Below are 19,718 nucleotides of genomic sequence, written 5' to 3'. Positions count from 1 at the left end.
ATCTCAGATGCTCAGGTAAGAGCTGCCCTCTCCAAAGCAAAAAACACAGCATCAATGGGACCAGACGGTGTCCTGGGCTGCGCCCTACATGAACTCCAAGAAGAGCTAAACCCAAACATAAAACTACTGTTCAATCTCAGCCTTACTACAGGATATGTACCCAAAGAGTGGCGTACAGCAACAGTGGTCCCTCTCCACAAAGGTGGTGCCTCAACGGATCCTGGAAACTATCACCCCATAAGCCTGACTAGCTTGGTCTGCAAAGCTATGGAAAGGATCATCATGGACCTCATAAATAAAGATATTGGGGACCTACAGACACTGGATCCTACCCAGTTTGGCTTTAAGGGCAGATCCTGCCTCTTAAACCTGGTTGATTTCTTTGAAACAGTCACCAAGGCCATTGACGAGGGGAAGGTGGTCCACACAGCCTATCTGGACCTCGCAAAAGCCTTCGATACAATACCCCACTCGGGCATTATAGATAAGCTCACCAGCTTAAATATTAACCCCTATATCACTAGATGAGTTGCAAACTGGCTCACGGACAGAACCCACATGGTTAGAATTGCTAGAGCCATGTCAGACTCCAAATCAGTTGCAAGTGGCGTCCCACAAGGCTCAGTCCTGGGACCTCTCTTGTTCGGTATATATTTCTCGGTAGTACAGGCCAACACGGAAGGATTGTGGCTGACCAAGTTCGCAGATGACTGCAAAATCGACTCTCCAGCCGACACAAGCATCCTCCAAAAGGGCCTCATAGAAACAGACAACTGTTGCCAGAGCCATGGCCTCAAGCTAAACGCCAAAAGGTGTATAGTCATCCCCTTTGGCAAAAACAAAGTGCCCACAAATTACCACATAGGTGGTAATCCATTAAGTACAGAAGAAGTAATTAGGGACCTGGGGACCCAAGTTGATAGCAATCTCTCATTTGACAACCACGTGGCCAAAGTGGTTAGAAAGCCCACCTAATCATGAAGGGATTCACATCTAGATCAGGGGAGGTCATCGTGCCTCTTTACTCATTCCTCATCAGGCCCATAATTCAGTACAATGCCCCTTTTGGGAAGTACCTTACCAGACACCTGCAGCAACTGGAAAGACCCCTAAAGTACCTCACCAAGAGGATCAAAGGGCTCAAACAGATGCCATATGCTGCCCGGTTAAAGAAACTCCAGCTCTACTCAGTGGCATACTGCCTGCTCAGAGGCGATCTGTGCCTGACATATAAAGCCATGTCCAACCCGGAATTAATGGACATGCTGCACCTCCGAAAATCCAAATCCCATTGAGCTATACGCTCGAGAGACTTGAACCTCAGCACTGAAATAAATAGGACATGCTGGAGGGACAGATTCATAACCCAGAGGCTCCCTTCACTCTGGAATAAAATCCCAGTCCAGGTTAGGCAGAGTCCCTCATTGACTCTCTTCAAGAGGAATCTTGATGAGTGGATGGGAGATCGTAGGTTTACCCTGGGTATCACTTCTGTGTCACTGTTAGACAGAGGCACAGTATACTAACCTCGAAAAAGGGCATAGCAAAATTAATTTAAAATGGGTGGCGAAAGCCAAACACACTCTGGCTAGGCTTATAAATGCCCTAGGGCAGATAGCCTAGTATGAACCTATGAATGTTATGGTCCATAGTTCTGGACTAGATGCCACCTCTTTACCTGTGCAGTTGTATGTCATGCACAAGCCTGCAACATGGGGTCCCCTTACTCCTGCTGCCAGCTGACCATCATTAATCATAGTAGGATCTGCACTGGAAGCTGCAGTGACATGGGTCACTTCCATCACCAGACTGGTGCCTGATTATATTGTGCAGAATGCAACAATCCGTACAAATCCAATAGGTGGATCCTACTGAAGGGCTCCTCCAGACTGTTCCAGGAATCTAAGGCTTTTAACATTCCAATATCTTTTGATACAGCCCCTATTCCAAACTTGTCCTGTTATCAAAATCATTTTCATAGCTTCTGTTAGATTTCTCATAGGAGTTAATGACCCACTGCTCTAGTGAATATCTGTCACCTGAGAAACAGTACAAAGAAAATAGAAATGGGGGCGTAAAACAAAGGAAAAGTGGTTTAGTCTTCAACAATACCTTTTACTGTGAATAAATAACTATAAAAACTATTTCCACTTGCCAACAAGATGACCACTGGGCATCCTACCTTGCAGGAAGAAGCAGTTAATTGAACTAGTTTGCCAGCTATGGGAATTGTGTGCACTGCCAGGATGCTGGCAAATTCGTTGGTTATGCACCCCATGCATCACACACTACCTGGCACTTGATGGAATGGTAATCCTTCCAGTTGTGCTACCACTGCCCCTAAGGGTCTGATGCTGCCCTAATGACAACATGGGTGCAATATTGCACCAAGCACCTTAGGGAAATGCACCACCCCATAAAAGGCATGCATTGTCTAGGCTCAGCCCTGAAGTGACTTTGGTGAAGTAGATGTACTGATCCACAAATGTCAAGAGCACGTCCAGGAACTACTGGATGTCCTTGAGGCAGAAGCCTGTGAAATATCCATTGTGTCGACAGCTTGTCTCTCTAAGTTTCCAGTGGCAAGTATAGTGAGGGCTATACATAAAATACTATCCACAGGGATAAAGACACCTGTCCTCCCAGTAACCTTTTTTTATGGGCTGTATATGCTCATAAAGACCCTCTTCACCAGTGAGTGCTGCTGGGTGAATGCAGTTTTGGCTTGACCAGTGACACTCAGCTTACACCAAGAAATAGCAGCGCTAGCAGCAAGAGAGAACATTTTCTCCAATTGCAAAGTAGATAGAAAAGGCATGATTCTATCTTTTATAATGTAGCTGCTAGAGTTTCGGAAACTTGACAAAATGTGAATCACAAACAGCAGGAAGAGGGCTTGTTAGCATAAGGGTTTTGTCATTTTTCATTACATCTCATTTCATTTGCTTAATTTGAGACCTTCATGCCTTAGCATAAATGGCCTGTATGAATCATGCCAGAACTGAGCTTGTGTGCATGTTGCGCAATGTTGCGCAGATTGCCTTAATGTGTTCGCAAACAAAGTATAAATACCATGCTAAGTGTGAAAACGTAAGTGAAAATAATCTGGGTGGTATGAGATTGCCAGGATCTGGAGGGAAACAGAATGGTAGCACTGGAGGTAATTTGGGAGGACTGCTTGGTAGTACGGTGAGTTGGTGCAATGGAAACCTTTACCTAGGACTCTGATTTTACCTAAAGTTATCCATGAATGCAGAAGTCGCAGAGGGGGAGCTCCAAAAATTCATATGTATATTGTGTGCATCATACGTTTAGCAGCTAGAAAGTTTACTAGATAGTTTTGCAGCTAGAATTAAAAAAAATATATATGTATATTAGTAACTCCCCAATGTTTTTGAATGGTGTCTTCAGTTAGTCTGCGCTTTTTATATGAGGTTCACACTGAGGTCCAGGGATTCTGGTGTATGCCTTCCTGGCCTGATGAAATGTTGTGTAAGAAATAAGTATAATTTTCATTTGAAAGCGATTTTCTTCTGATCTCCTCAGTATCTCTGGAAATTATTGCTAAAAAGTGTGCATGCAGAAGACAAATTCCATATAAGGGACACTGCAAGCTGCCCTTGTTCTGGCTGAGAGAAAAATCACCAAGATTTTTTTTCCTACTCGCAGAAAATGGATCCCATGAAGGACTACAGTTTGCAATGATTGCTTTGTCTGGAAAACAATCAAGAAATATTTTGCTCTGAGCATTGCATGACTTGACAAGACTTCTCTGAAGCCCCAAAAATGCATTTATGATAAAGTAAACAAAACAAAAAAAAAAGATCATAACATTGGGGCAGGGATTGTTCTGTCCTCCCGTAGTGAGAGAACCTGCAGTAATTAGTGTTCATACTGAAAGATTCTGTAAGAAAAGTGAAGAATGCCAATACAGGTAAAATAAGAAACTTGAGAATTTTATCAGTAAGCCAGCAGATAGATGAGAAACCATAATGAACTGAGTAGCCCTGCAGATGCTTGAGTGTCCCTAGTGAGACCTTGCTTTGTTCTCCCCTTGGCTCACTGTTCTTCACCGGTGTATGGACTCTGGTGGCAGACAGGGAACTACTTGTCAGGCTTGTCTAGGTCTAACTTGAAGTTGCAGTGATGTGAAGACAGGATTCCAGTTTCAGCAAATTCAATTTCCATCAGCGATAGTAACAAATCTTCTTTCAGGATATCTAAAGTGTATTGATCATAAGATGCCAGACCAGTCTTCTATTTCACCATTTAATGGATGAATGCAGTATGCACAAAAAAAGGATTGGACACCTTCCCTACAGGTGCATACCCCAGCTAGTACCTTTTTAATCTTGAGAAGTACTTAAATATGTTGTGCATTGATGAACAAAGACCCTTAACAGTTTCCCATTTTTTTAAGCATTTAACATTTGATGACCTATTTTGAGACTGCATCCTTCAAATGTGACTGACTCCCAGCTGTCTTCCAACTAGGCAGATTCGAGGGTCCCATCTGTTGAAAATACTTGGGTGTCCCCCAGGGTTTTTATACATCTGCACTATGTTTTGACACAACCTTTGTTTTTTTTTTTGGTTGCAGTGCTTTACTGTCTTCCTTACTGATACAGCTGCGGTGGTGGTGCTGCGTTAGCATTGTCGCCTCACAGACGTTGCCCGTTCGATTCTCAGTTAGAGCGTCTTCTGTGTGGCGACATGTGTGAATGGGCTTTCCTTCATTGAAGGTTGTGTGTTAGGCCCGGCAAGCCAGCATGTAAAAATCTAATGCCAATCATTAGTGGACCGGAGTTCCGCTGTGGCGACCCCTAACCGGGAAAAGCCGAAAGACACAAACTGTCTTCCTTACTGATAAGGACAGCAGTTGGTTGGATCTCTTTCTTGGAAAACTGAATCTGTCTTTCATTTTGGTCAAAAGAACTGTACATTTCCAGATGCCATTGTTTATATGCCAAATAGTTACCCTGACAAATACAAAATACAACCAATGAAATACCTGACAAAGATAGTTATACAATTTCATGCAGTTAAAGGGATGTACAATACTGCTGATCCTAACAGGGAGCAGCTGCAAGTACAGTAGTATGTCTGTCTGCATTGCTGAGGATCCAGCCTTTAACAGAGGTGGTAGATACTGAATACTGAGTTGGGCAGAGAACTGCTCTCTGGACACTTCAGCATATTCAGGAGGAGAAGAAATGTTTTCAGACAGTGAAGCAATTTTTCACTCCCCCATTTGGGTGTAATAGGAAATGCCAAATAAACAAAGGCCTGTTTACTTAAGTCAGAAGCAGTTTAAACAACAGAGGGCCTCTGAAAGGAAATGGTTTTGGGAAGGAGAGCAGAGGTTGAGGCAACCCCCCCCCCCCATAGAAATCAAGATACTCGCCTATGCCCTTCCCTCCTCTATTGTTGCTAGCTTCAGAATTGTGGATGAGTGGAGGTAATCATTACTGGTTACAAAGTAGAATTGAGAAACTTCTCTCCTTTTCTGTGTGCGCCTGTCCATATAGAAATAAAACAGCCAGCTTTGACTCCTGCTTTCTGGGGCCATGCAAAGGGTACTAAAGAGAAGCAAAGAAAGGAGTTATACTGCCTACAAGGACAGATAGCTTAGTACTACCCTTTGAACTGCATACTTTTTATTGTACCAGCAAAGGATGTCCCTTAGATGCCAGTACTTGTTTTATCCAGACTAATAACTTTCCTTAAAGGAATAGTTCAGGATGTTATCCTTGCAAAGCTGTCCTTCCTCTGCTTTTCAGTTTGCAGTAGTGAGGACCTCCGAAACAGTTCTTAAGTTTGCATTATGGAAGGAGAGTTAATTTTTCTCCTTGCTCTTTGTGATACTTCTGCTGCACCCATTGTGTTTTTCAATAACTAACTCCAGTAATCACCTATTCTAGGGCATGGAGACGCACATTTACTGTTGCATAGATTAATGCTTGATTCAGGTACTCACTTTTAGAGAAGTTGCAGCGAGCCATGTAGTTCATCATCCCCTTGCTAGTTTGGTAATTCTCTGAACCTGCCAAAACCAGCTTGACTGCAGTAGCTGCAAAGCTGTTCTTGGGAGACGTATGAGAGACTAAGATAAATGGGCTGATCCTGTATAAGGTTGCCCAATTAATTCTTTGCCTGCATTTTAGCAGAAATTTCTGAAGGTGCTGGGCTATGTATCGCCCTCATTCTTGATGGTGCCAGTGTCCAGAGTCCACAAGGGATATTACTGTGGTAGTGAAGGAATCTATGGGAGCAGTACCAGCACACTTTGGAGAGACTGTTGCATCAAGTGTGACAACCCAGAAATTCCTTTGTGGTACTAGAAGTACTTGGACCTTGATGGCATGTCGGAATTTTTGCTTGAGGGTTCATATTTTATCACCTTAACGGTAGCATAGATGGATCATACATCTTGTCCCACATTTACTTTCTTCCCACATGATTAATGTGATCTTTTGTCCTTCATACATTTGAAATTGTGTGACTTCTGGGCACAATGAGTACTGACATAGGACTACTGAAGTGTAGTACATAGACAGGAAGTGTACAGTCCTATGCCCTGAGCAAATTGGTCATGGTGGCCTGGGATGTGGCCTCTCAAGGTCTATATCCTTCCGGAAATATATATTCCATTATACCAGAACTTACTGGCAGACAATTTCAGCAGGTCTTTCTCCAACTTCTGTGAATAGGGATTGAACCGAGAATTATTCTAGGATATAGTGTGGAGATGGGTGGTCTGATAAATACATCAGTTTGCATCAAAAGCTTAAACGTTGTATAATTCTGTACAGTACCCCTATGCAAGAGGTCTTGGGTAGTGAAGTGTTTGCTGCTGTTGGATAGAAATATAAGGAGATACTGTATGCATTGTAGCTAAGATGATAAGGTCCACTTTGAAATTTCGAAACTTCAAAACCTCAAGCATCACAATCCCAAGGTTCAGATGTTCGAAGTTCTGAAATCTCGAAAGTGAATAGTAAAGGTCGCCTGACAGTGCAGAATGGTAACTTTACCCATTCTCTTCACTGTAGTGCAGTCTTGGAGTTGGTATATTTAAGTAGCGGGGGGTTTGGAGGGTGCAGGGAGGCTTGCCCCTCTGCAAAAACGTGATTGCTAACATTTTATTGTTTTATGGGTTTTTTTCCCCAGTATTTCAAAACTTCAAACATCTGAACCTCAGGATTGTGATGTTCGAGGTTTTGAAGATGTTCTTCATCCCACATTGCTGCAGTCCTAACACTTGGGTAGTCCGCTGTCCCCCTCAGTATTTAACGGATGTCAGAAAAAGTGAATAACTGTATTTCTTGTGGGAAACAGATACCTCATAGAGATTACCATACTTTGTGTATACCTTGCTTTAGGGACTGAGTTGGCTGTGCTCTTGCTCTAGATTTAGATTTAGCTTTAACAGATAAGATATTAATTTGGCCAGGTTAGTTTGACAGATGCCTCAGACATAGCTTGGGAGCTCATCTGAAGGGAAAGTGGATACAAGACAAGTGGCCTGCCAGACTACAGCATCTACATATCAACATGAAGGAGATGTTTAGCAGTCAGTTTGCATTGATGGCTTTCAGGAGTTACTTCCCCAGGGCAGGTGTTGATTCTAAGTTTTGAAATTTCAAAGTGGACCCAGGTGATAACATTGAAGAAAGCATTGTCGAAAGCTGCTAATTTATGCAGAAGCTGCCATGAATCCCTTATTAAAGACAAAGTGCTAAAACATTCAACGTTCCATCTAAATAAAGGGCATCTGGTTCTATTTTTGAGCTAGTATTTGCAGTACCAGTAATGGGTTACTCAAGTCCTTGTGTATTTTCAGTATACCAAAAAGAACACATTCTAAGGTAAGCTACTTTCATAAACTTAAACTTCAGTTTGATCTGTAATTTTTGTCATTAACCTCTGTTAATTAAATTAAAAAGCTGAATTAAAAAAAAAAATAAAAAATTGGAATTAAAAATGTGTAATCCTTTCACAAGGGTTGCTTCATTAGATACCCAGGGAAGTGTCCCCTTTTGTTTAGTATTTTGTTCCCCAAACAGCTGCCTTTAGTTTGGGTCAAGTTGGATTCATGTTTTCAATTATTCACAGATCCTTGCCAAGTTGGTGATTGTGTGATATTCGTGCAGCACAAAGCCTGTTTGGAGGATAATTTTGAATAGTCTCTGTAGGGAGTCTGATGGGTCCTCTTTCAAGCTAGCCAGTAAGTAGCTTGGTATGTTTATCTAGCACCATAGAAGCAGTGTTCTTGGCTTTGGATAATGCCTTAATGACAAATCACAAGGACTATCACAATGATGGTTATGGGAGAGTTGACAGAGGGGTGTAGATGCAGGTATGAGATCTGGGAACTTGAAAGGGGTAGATGACTGTGTCTACCGGATCCAAATATGTGTTAACATGTAGTGTTACCTCTGCAAAATGTGGGCATTGTTTCTAAGGTTTCTAACGCACAGAAACAGGCTGTATAATAACTTCTTTAACTATTTGGGTTCTACCTTTGGGATTTATTTTTGAATTTTGGCATTGTGTTTACTTCAGAGGGGGACATGCATCTATGGAGCTATTCACTTGTACATATAATTTGGTAGTAAAGGATTCTGCGTATGCGGTGGTGTCATAAGGTTGGAAGGGGATGTTGAAGTTAGTCAGGTCTTCACTCAGTTTCAGTAGATTAGTCTTGGCATAATTTCTGAACACCTATTGGAAGATGTTTGTAGCTTCTTTCTCAAGGTGAATGTGACTGACTGGTTTGTGATCCGGTTTGACCGGAGAGAAAGTTAAATTGGTAGGGAGCAGAATTCTCCCCATATTAGTAAGACCAGATGCAGGTCTTTAGGGTGGGTTAACTGATCCAGAGTTTTTTTGATGAAGTTTAAAAATCTTTAAATCTCTGGGCATACATTTTAGAGGATATATACATCCCAGTTAATGGAGGGGTGTTTGATATGGTGTTTGGCTTAATACAGAGGGACTCCATACTAGTTAAGTAGGAGTTATGGGCTGAGGAGGACATTCGGGGCATTCTGTAGTTAGCCATGGTGAGATGAGGTCTTATTAATAGCAAGTTGGACTTAGATAAGTTCCTGCCTGTCATGTAGCCTGTTGCCTGGATTTTTTGCAAGTATGGAGATACTGCCACCTTCACTGCTGTCATCTACTGTGGTGGGTCTGCTACTATGGTGGGTCTGAAGTGTTGGGCATTGAAACTCCTGAACTGATGAGTTGCTGTCGGTGGTCTTGAACCAGGTCTCTGTAATGATACATGTGTCAATGTTTCCCAGGTAAGGAGTGCTTCTAGGGAGTGAAGATTTTTGTCAAGGCTGCTATTGAGCAGCAGCACCTTTTTATGTTATCTGGACTCTTTTGAGAACTATCACTGCCTGAAAAAGACACGATAGGGTGGAAAAAGTTTAGCCAATATCTGAAAGCCTTGGGTGTGGGGATATAGGTTCAGGCCATCTGTGGCAAAGTAGTTAGGATTGTCAACCATCTTCTCATAGGTGTATATTAAACCCCCTTTGAGTGATACCAGATAGAAAAGATTACTGGCTTCAACAATTGCATTACGGCATCATTTTTGGTAATGGCAAAATACTGCTTAAGGCTAAATTTATACCTGCCTTGTACACACTTTTTGATATCTCCATCATGCCCCTTGTCATATATTCAGAGGAGGTGGATCTGAAACCATTTACACCCATAGATACTATAACTGTCATGTACTTGTGGTGCAAGTACTTGAAAAGCCTGCATGATATGGCAAATCCTGGCACTAGGTAGGCAACTAACCATGACTGTATCATTGCACAAATTGGTGAGTGGTCATTGTTTCTCACAGTGAAATTACCTATGACTAGGATGCCTGCTTGTATGGAAGGTTGCCTTATAGGCTTTAGAATGTAGACACTGTGACTCATGTTTAAAGGAGGTTTCTGCCTGTGTTGTGTGCTTATGATGTTGCTGAGGATACTTGTTTCTTATGTTACATTTAGGAGGTCTTTTTGGTTTACATAGGTTACTTTTAAGAGTCATGGCTATGTAGGTCAGTGTGTTGAACTGTGTGTGTGTAATAGGTTTAGTGTGATGGTGATAACCTGCTTGATCTGAAGTAGGGACTTCATTTGTCAGCAACCTGTGGGTCTTGGATCCGATATCGGATCCGAGCCGGCAACTTGTTTCATAGCTAATGGATCCGAGCTCCTAGCTCCTCCCCTCACCCATAATCCCCTGCCAACCCTCCATGACCTCAGATCTAGTTTGCCGCTCTTGTGGATGGCTGGATTCCTTTGAGCTCTAGTGAAATCGTCAGTTGTCTGTTTTTTAGTCAACTTTTCTCAACTTTAAATTTAAAAAAGTGTGTAAGAGTCAGGTTCCCTGTAATATTTATTTTTTTTACATAGTTTTCCCTCCCTTCGCTGGTCATTAGTGAGTGTGTGTTTGTGTTTTTGGAGCCTGTGTGTTTGTGTAGCACTCCTTTTTCCTTAAAGTGTGGCTGAGGCCCCAAAAGCCATTTTTTCTAAATGTACCGAGTGTGGCCATAAGCTCTCCCCGGCTGATGGCCACACTGTCGTCAGTGCCTTGGGGTTGAACACCTCACCTCAGGCTGTACCATTTGTGCAGCGTTCAACCCCAGGGCACTGAAAGAGCGGAGGTCAAAGCTGGTCCTGGCGGGACTTTTGCCCCCGGACTCGGCTCCGGCCTCAGTGCACAGGCTGTGGTCATTGCCACTCCTGCCCCCCTTCCTTCGGCTGGGACTCTCCCGCTAAAGCGCCGGAGGACAGGGAGGCTAGGAGGGAGAAACGGAGGAAGAAGCACCACAAACGGCGGGCCGAGGCCTCTGCTTCGGCCCTGCCAGCTAAGCGGACTTCTCCCTCCACTGCTTCTAGGTCTCCTCCTCCTCGGCTCCGATCTCCTTGCTTCTCCCCAGGGCCCGAGGAGGAGGAGGCCCGATCTCCATCGAGGCGGCATTCCAGGCCTGCCTCTGTGGCCTCGTCGAGATCAACTTTCAGCATGTCAGATGCAGACTTGGACCGGATGATGCGAAGATTCATCCAGGCCCAGCTGCAGATGGGAGTGCTCTTGCCCCCCCCCCCCCGACACCCTTTTTCGCTCCAATTGCTCCTTCTCCGACCCGCCACCTGGGTTCGGAGCGTTCGGAGCCGAGCAGCGTCGGAGCCGGGGGTGGGTCGGCGCCGACAGTACTTGGTACTTCGGATCCGACCCTGCCCTCGAGTCTGTCGGATCCGACCTCTCAGAGCCGTGGCCCGAGTTTCGGATCCGAGGGATTCAGTGTGCCTTCGGCTCCGTCCAGGTCGGAGCGCACTGGTCCTTCGGATCCGATGGTCTCGGCGCCGGCTCCGATCCCTTCATCGGATCCGAGTGGGAGCCGGCTCTTGGAGCCCAGGGAGAGCGGTTCCCCCTCGGCCTTCGATGTAGTGGAGAGGGCTCTGTCGAGAGCATCCGGACCCCCGGCCCTTGTCTCTGCTCCATCCTGCACTCCCTCTCTGCTGGGCCAGGCTTCCATCACCCGGCCTCAGGGACAGCCTGCTTCAATGTCCCAGGTTGTTCCATTGGAACAGGATGTTGCTGGCGAGACCTCCTCGGACAGCCCCCCCGAGGAAGTGCCCCGCAAGCACAAGTGGAGGCACGTGGACTCCCCTGAGTCCTTAACTGAGGACACTGACTTGGATGAAGGGGAAGGCTCCCCAAGATCACCCCCTGAGGTTGTCTCCTTTGGAGACATCATGGAGATGCTGAAGATCAGAGGTGGGTGGTCTGCCCCCAAGGCTTCCTCCGAGTCCGTGTTTCTGGAGGCATTCGAAGCAGGCCTGTCTACCTCTTGGGTGTCCCCTCCGGCCGACCCCTTGGTGGACCTTATTACCACCAGGGCGTGGAAGGACCCGGACACAGAGGAGCCAATCCCCAAATGCCCGGACAGGATACTAAGCCCCCCCGCAGACCGGTCACACTGGAGCAAGGGTCCCCCCGTAGATGCCATGTTGACGGCGGCAGCCACAAAGAGGGAAGTAGCTCAGGAGAGCCCCTCAGTCCATCCACCGAGCAAGGAGTCCTGCTCGATGGACCGCTTAGAGAAGCGAGTTTTTAGTTCAGCGACCTTTTCGGTAAGGTCTCTGAACTATATGGCACAGGTCATCAGGATGCAGCGGGATCTTATCAAAGAATACGCTGCCTCCCCCCCTGAGTCCATGTCGGCGGAGGACAAACAGTTGTACTCCACCCGAATGGCCACTCTGAGATCCATTTCAAATACCTCTATGTGGCTGTTGTCCCACGCCATCGAGGGAGCCGCTAGAGCTAGCGGAGCGGGCCTAGTCATAAGACGTCAGGCCTGGCTCCGTCATTGTGACTTTGCGGAGCCCTTTAAAGCGTCCTTTGTGAGCGCCCCTTTCAATGGTTCTGCCCTGTTTGGCAAAACAGATTGCGAGACACTTGTCCAGAGCGAGAAGGACGGGAAGATGTCTGCCGTCGGAGTCCGCTTCTCTGCTCCCCAGCGGTCCTTTTCGAAGAACCAAAAGGGTCAGAAGAAGATGTGGTTCCGGAAATCGCAACATTCCCAACCCGCTCCGGACAACCAGTCCTTCCGTGGCAGAGGAGGACAGGGAGGACGCCGCCCCATGGGGCAAAGGGTCTCCGAGGAACTTTGGGTCCAGAGAACCTTTCTCTGACCGGCCCATGCAGCAGCCCTGAAGGGTTGCCTGACTGTTCCACTCTGGAGGCAGTTGGGGGGCGCTTCTTGGAGCACCTAGCGTCATGGGAGTCCATCACGACAGACCGGTGGGTGCTTCGAATTATATCCAGAGGATACAAAATCCCATTACTTCATGTCCCCAAATTCAAGAACCTCCCCGATGTACTACCCGATCAGAGGGAGGCTGCAGCCGCAGAGATTCAGCAGCTGCTAAGAAAGAGCCATCCAGCCTGTCCACCAAGACCAGCTCGGATTAGGGTTCTACTCCAGGTTCTTTTTGGTGCCAGAAAAGACGGGGGACTTGAGACCGATTCTAGACCTGTCCCGTTTGAACCTGTTGGTAACCAAGGAAAAATTCTGAATGGTCACTCTGCAATCTATTCTTCCCCTTCTAAGGGAGAACGATTGGATGTGCTCTATAGACCTCAAGGATGCGTACTACCACATTCTAATGGACAGACGATCCAGGAGGTTCCTCCGCTTCTGGCTGGGAGCCAGTCACTACCAGTTCAGGGTCCTTCCCTTTGGCCTCACCACAGCCCCCAGGGTTTTCACCAAGGTATTAGCAGTGATTGTGGCCCACCTGAAACTCCAGGGAATACAGGTCTTTCCGTACCTGGACGACTGGCTCCTGACCGCCCCAACAAGGCATCTACTTTGCTCAGCCAGAGATTTCTTTCTCCGCCTAGCCCCACAGTTAGGCATCACCATCAATGCCGACAAATCCTTTCTGGCCCCGACACAAGTCAGAGAATTCATAGGAGCCAGAATAGACACCAGAGATCTACGAGCCTTCCTGACGTCGGAACGACTACGGAATTTGCAACTTCATGTGCGGGCCATCCTCCAATCAGAGACCCCACCGGCGGAATTGATCCTGAGGGCACTGGGCTCCATGGCGGCAGCGATAACGCTCCTTCAATGCGCCCGTCTGAACATGCGGGTACTGCAGTGGACCCTTCTAGTACAATGGTCCTTTCTGTCTTTTCCTCTCCATCACCCCATTGCTATCAGCAAGGCTTGCAGGAGAGCTCTATTATGGTGGCTCCATGCTCCGGACCTCCATACGGGCCGACCCTTCTGCACCTCTCCCCCTCTCACCACGGTGACCACGGACGCCTCCCGCCTTCGGGTGGGGGGGCATTATTCAGGCAGGACCGTCCAAGGCACGTGGAACGATACAGAGACCTCCCTGCATATCAACGTTCTGGAGATGAGAGCGGTGCTGTACACGTTGCAAGCATTTCAGAATCTCCTCCCCATAGGAACGATTGCAATTCAGTCGGACAACATGTCTGTTGTCTGGTACATTAACAAACAGGGGGGAACCAGGTCTTACCCTGTATGCCGCAAAGCCATGAGAGTGTGGGAATGGGCGATTTCCACCAACCGCTTTCTGATTGCAACGCACATTCCGGGGCAGGCCAACATCCTAGCAGACAAACTCAGCCGCACCCTTCTTACCCTGTACAAGTGGTCTCTCAACCCACTAGTAGCGAAGCAGATATTCGCAATATGGGGGCAACCCTGCTGCGATCTTTTTGCCTCTCCCTCAAACACCAAATGCGGCAATTTCTTCGCTCTGATTCCCCCTCCAGGGGAAACCCCAAGAGACACACTGGTGCATGCTTGGCCACCCGGTCTACTTTATGCCTATCCTCCTCTACCCCTGATGCTGCAGCTCTTACAGGAAGCCTCGCGGTTGGGAAGCAGGATGATCCTCATTGCCCCATTCTGGCCTCGGCAAATTTGGTTCCCTTACCTGTGGTCTCACCTAGTGAATCCCCCTTGGTTTCTGGATCCAAGTCCGGATCTAATCTCCCATCCGTCGGATTTACCGACCCCAAATCTGGACAATCTGAAGCTGACGGCTTGGTTGCTCCAGTTCCACTTCTAGTTAGGACTCCCGGTATCTCTTCACCAGTCAAAGCCATCCTTGTGGCAACACATAAGCCCTCCGCCAGGAAAGTGCACCGCAGTAAATGGAAACGTTTTTCCGTCTGGGCGGAGCATCATAATCTAGATCCCTTTACGGCTCCTCTTCCATCTATATTAGACTTCCTAACCAAACTTTTTCAGGAAGGCACTAGTTGCTCAACTGTCAAAGTGCAATTGGCTGCCATCTCCCATTACCATGTGGGACATGACACAGGGCCCTTGATGTCTGCCAAATTGTGTAAAACCTTTCTCAAGGGCACCTTTTTGCTTAGACCCCCTATAAAAGAAGCCGTACCACCTTGGAATCTTTCACTAGTTCTTCAAGCCCTGACTGGCTCCACCTTTTGAACCTGCTGCTTCAGTAGATCTCAAATACTTGTCCTGGAAAACAGCATTCCTTGTAGCCATTACTTCAGCGAAGAGAGTTTCGGAGCTTCAAGCTCTTTCTGTGAAACCTCCTTATTTGATCTTTCATCTGGACAGAGTGTACCTCAGGACCACTCCCTCCTTCCTTCCCAAAATAGCATCAGAAACCAATATAAATCAATCCATAAATCTACCGGTCTTCTTTCCTAAATATCAGAATAAAGGAGAGTACAAGCTGCACTCATTAGATGTTCATAGGCAGCTGTGTTTTTATACTCCTAGAACAGCTGGTCACAGGCAATCCGACCAGCTGTTCATTTCCTTTGCCAAATTTAATTTGGGGAAAGTAGTATCAAAAATCTCTGTCACGCTGGATTTCCCAGTGTGTCCTGTTAGCGTACCAAGCTTCTGGGAGACCCGCACCTGATGGAGTTCGCGCACATTCCACTCGTTCCATCTCTACTTCTGCGGCCTTCAAATCTAGAGTTCCACTGGATGATATTTGTTCGGCAGCCACTTGGGCCTCATCTCATACCTTTATTAACCACTACAAACTGGATGTGATTTCTAGAGGGAGAGCATCCTTTGGCTCTGCGGTGCTCCGCAATATCCTTCCATTATGGCCACCCAAGATTCAGGTAGCTGGAGACTCTGTCCCACAGGTTGCTGACAAATGAAGTCCCTACTTCAGATAAGAAGTTATGTACTCACCATAACGTTTCATCTGAGTAGGTAGCTTCATTTGTCTGCAACCATCCCCCTTTCCTTCCCCCTTGCCTTCAGTGGATCTATGGAGTTGGAATACCCTTTTTGGGTACATTTTGAGGGGCAAACTTGATCTGAGGTCATGGAGGGTTGGCAGGGGATTATGGGTGAGGGGAGGAGCTAGGAGCTCGGATCCATTAGCTATGAAACAAGTTGCCGGCTCGGATCCGATATCGGATCCAAGACCCACAGGTTGCAGACAAATGAAGCTACCTACTCAGATGGAACGTTATGGTGAGTACATAACTTCTTATTATTTATTAGCCAGAGTAGTGCAATGATCTCCATGGACCTTTTTCGCGCTTACCTTGGGAGTGCTGCTGGTTAAGTGACTTGCTCAGTGTCACACAATTAGACAATGGAGGCTGAGTGCGAGGTTTGCCTCCAGTAGCATTAAATAAATGCATGTCTCCATAATACTTTTAGATGTCTCTTTCTTTAGTAGGAGATTGTGTCATAGAAGTGGCTTGTAATGAGAAACACTGAGGATGTTGTGGTAATGGGTATAAAGAATGATTGGAGAATGACAGCTGTCTAAGCTTTTTCTTGGAATACTAAGTTCTGAACTGCACAAGTAAACATGTGTCCTGAATTTGAATAGTGTGTTTCAGTTTATTAGAAAGAAGTAACTGAGCTGTCTGTTTTTTTAGGTTTGCAACCAAGGCTGGATTGGCGGGAGGTGCAGTTTATGTGGCTTACGATCAAGGACTTTTGAGTAGTAGTGATAAAGGATCAGAAGCTTTGCGAAAAGCCAAGGAAGCTGTTCCTCCTGCTATTGATGAATGGATGAAATATCTAGGTTGGGAGGTAAGTTCAGTCTTTGTTAGTAATGTAACACCTGTACTCTTGTCCTGCTTATTTCATACACACAACTGTACAACACTATACTGCTGCCAACAACAGCATGCACCTCTTCAGAAATTATTATTGGTTATTTAACATGCAGATCTTTTCAGTGTGTGTGTTTACTCACTGTTTTGTGACATTTACATGCAGTTTGCAGACATATTTAGTAAGTCAATCAGTATGATTCAATGAGCAGAGATCCTTGTTACCTATATCTACAGGTACCATTCTAAGAGTGATCAGTATGCATCAGAATAACATTTTCCTAGAGCAGATCTAGCAAACTTACATCCTCCTTTTCAAGTTTTTCTACATATTATTTTGATGGCAGCTGTATGATGTTGCATCCTTGGAGGCAATTGTAAATTGCATCTCCAGCTGTGTTTAAATGTTTATGCACATTTATCATTTGGTACTGTCAGATCTGATGGGGTAACTTGGACCACAGGATTTTAGCAAGGACTTTGCATGAATTTTGGCCTGTCTTCTCTCTCTTCTGTATTGAGCCAGGCCCTTTTGCTTTGCTGCATCAGCTTTCCTCTTTCCTGATGTTCTGCATAACAGAGCACAATGATATTCCTTCCATTGTTCTTTGTGATGAAGGGTTTTCACTAATGATTTAGCTTTTTTTCCCTTTATTCAGATTCTCTTTTTAGTAAGAGCATATGCATTAGGTGTATTTCCACTTCTGATTTACTGTCCCTTTTCCTTATTTGCCTTTGACATCAACACAACACTACGTGCTTACCTCACTACTGCTGTTACGACTGTGAGCTGTTTTCATAGAAAGTCCCTCCAGAATGGTATCCTTTCTCACTAACTTCAGCGGATGCAGAAAGAAGCATTTAATTAGTCCGTTATGGAACTATCACTGAGACATGTCAAGGAAGCTTAGGGGGAGGTAAGTATTTTGGGGACTTCATGGTGGCCGCGGTGGTGCAGCGGTTAGTGTTGCCGCCTCAAAGCAAGAGGTTTTCTGGTTTGATCCTCATCTGGGGTGTCTTCTGTGCGGAGTCTGCCTCTCCTCCCTGTGGTCGTGTGGGTTTCCTCCCACATCCTAAAGACATGCTGTAGGCGGATTGGACACACTAAATTGGCCCTAGGTGTGAGTGCGTGCAGGTGTGTGCCTTCTGTGGAAGGTTGGGTGCCGGGCTGGCAATTCGACACCATAAAATCTCCACTGCCAATCCTGAGCGGACAGGTGATATGCTGTGGTGACCCCTAACTGGGAAAAGCCGGAAGTAGTAGTAGTCTTCAATTTTGCCATGTACTCCTGTTTTTCATCCTTCTTCTCCTTCCCAGAACACCTTGTCATTTGTGCCCATCATCAGTTCTGGGGATCCTGCTTGCTTAGTTCTTCAGTCTGTATGAACTACAGTGCCTGCCATGCCAAGGTGCTGGTGCATATATCTGCTTCTGTGGTCTAGGTAATCTCAGCAAGTTCCAGGTGAAGGATGCCTTACTTCTCAAAGCATTCACTAACTAATGACCAGTCCAGATAAACTGGGATGTCTTGGTTACCAGCCTTCATTTTGGCCATCAGCAGACTCTGAATTTGGTTGAGCCTGCCTCTTTGGTTTCAGTTGCTGCCTTCAGATTTCCAGATTGTATATGGTTCTTGACATAATCTGTGGGCTTTTTGATTAACATCACTTTACCCCCACTTCGGTATTAGTTCGTCTTTTTTTTTTTTTTTTTATTTATTCCAGGCAGTTCCACCAGCATTCCACATTATGGCCCTAGAACCTCAAGCTTTCTTTCCTGTTACTATGTTTTGATGTTGTAAACCACATTGGCATTCAGTTATATGATTGGGTCTGCAAGATGCCATATCTGACATCACAGTATTGAACGTTGGAGCTCACTTTACTATGCTTGACCATGGGTCTGTTGTCACTGTAATTGTTAATAGCTTGCTGTTATCACCAAGACATATGTCCTGCCTTCACATGATGCAGCAGTATTATTTTTTAATCTTTCAGTTTCAGCTGTGCTTAGGCAGTTGCATTTAAACTACCCCTTGCATCTCTGCCATCAGGCTTAACCAGTTATGTGCTATTTTGCCTTAATTTAAAGAGGCTAAACGAGCAGTTGCAGTAGCAAAGAACAAGGCTTGTGAGGCATTCTTCCAGCTTCTGGAAAATTACTTGGTAGTTGGCACAAAGAAACTCTTATCAGACTGCAACGCAATGACAGAATGATAGAGAAGATGGTTGTCGGACACCCTTCACAAGGGATATCATCAACAACCCATTCTCATGACTGGTGGAAGGGGTTCTTCCAGCGGCTTCTGAATGTGAAGAAAACCCCACAAAAGCTTTACTGCTCCAGACACAACCCAAGATGAAAAAACAGGAGGGGCAGCCCACCCTAGCAGAAGTAAGAACAGCAGTAAGAAAAATAGTCGTGGAGTGCAGCAGGTTCAGATGATGTCCCACACATATGATCATAATTTTTGGGTGGAATAGGGGCGAAACTGCTCCTGAAGGTACTCCTGGTAGTATGGAGAGAATGGTGTATCCCAGATGTGCCAGTGTACTAGAAAAGGAGGATATTACAAACTGTAGGTGGTATAGAGGTATCAAACTTGTCGCACTGCATGAAAGCTCTGGCGAGGGTAATATATAAACGGGTAAATAGAATAGTTTAAGGTAAGATGGAGACAAGCAGTTTGGATTCAAATCAGTTTGCAGCACAACTGAACCAGTATTTGCAGTGCGATAAATGGTGGAAAAGAAACTACAGTTGAGAGAGTCCGACATCCTAGGTGTAGAGGAAACCATATGACAAGGCCCCCAAAAAAGCTGATTTGGGCAGTTCTGTGGTGATTCAAAGTCCCAGAAATATTGGTAGAATTAGTAAAGGTTATGGATCCAATGACACAATTACAAACCGTGTTCAGACTCACCGAAGGGTTCTCGGTGAGAGTGCCTTTGCGTCAGGGTTCAGCTCTGAAGCCACTGCTGTTAATACTGGTGATCGACTACATTAATAAGCAGGTTGGAGAGGACAGATAGAAACGTATGCAGATGATGTGACATTAGACTCCGAGCACAAACTTTAGCAA

The 19,718-nt window shown here is 45.7% G+C and overlaps 1 protein-coding gene across 1 annotated transcript in view; it reads left to right on the top strand.

The window, feature by feature from the left end:
• MICOS13 (mitochondrial contact site and cristae organizing system subunit 13) overlaps positions 1-19,718 on the top strand; it is a 124,110-nt gene that overhangs the window by 28,830 nt on the left and 75,562 nt on the right. Inside the window, exon 2 of the mRNA XM_044065282.1 lies at positions 16,456-16,612. Coding sequence (XP_043921217.1) covers positions 16,456-16,612 — 157 coding nt within the window. The remainder of the gene's footprint in view (positions 1-16,455; positions 16,613-19,718) is intronic.

Source organism: Protopterus annectens, chromosome 3.part0 (assembly GCF_019279795.1).
Source record: "Protopterus annectens isolate FY-2018-M chromosome 3.part0, PAN1.0, whole genome shotgun sequence".
Lineage (NCBI taxonomy): Eukaryota > Metazoa > Chordata > Ceratodontiformes > Protopteridae > Protopterus > Protopterus annectens.
The sequence above is the reverse complement of the archived record's forward strand: the minus strand, read 5'-3'. Positions and strand labels throughout refer to the sequence as shown.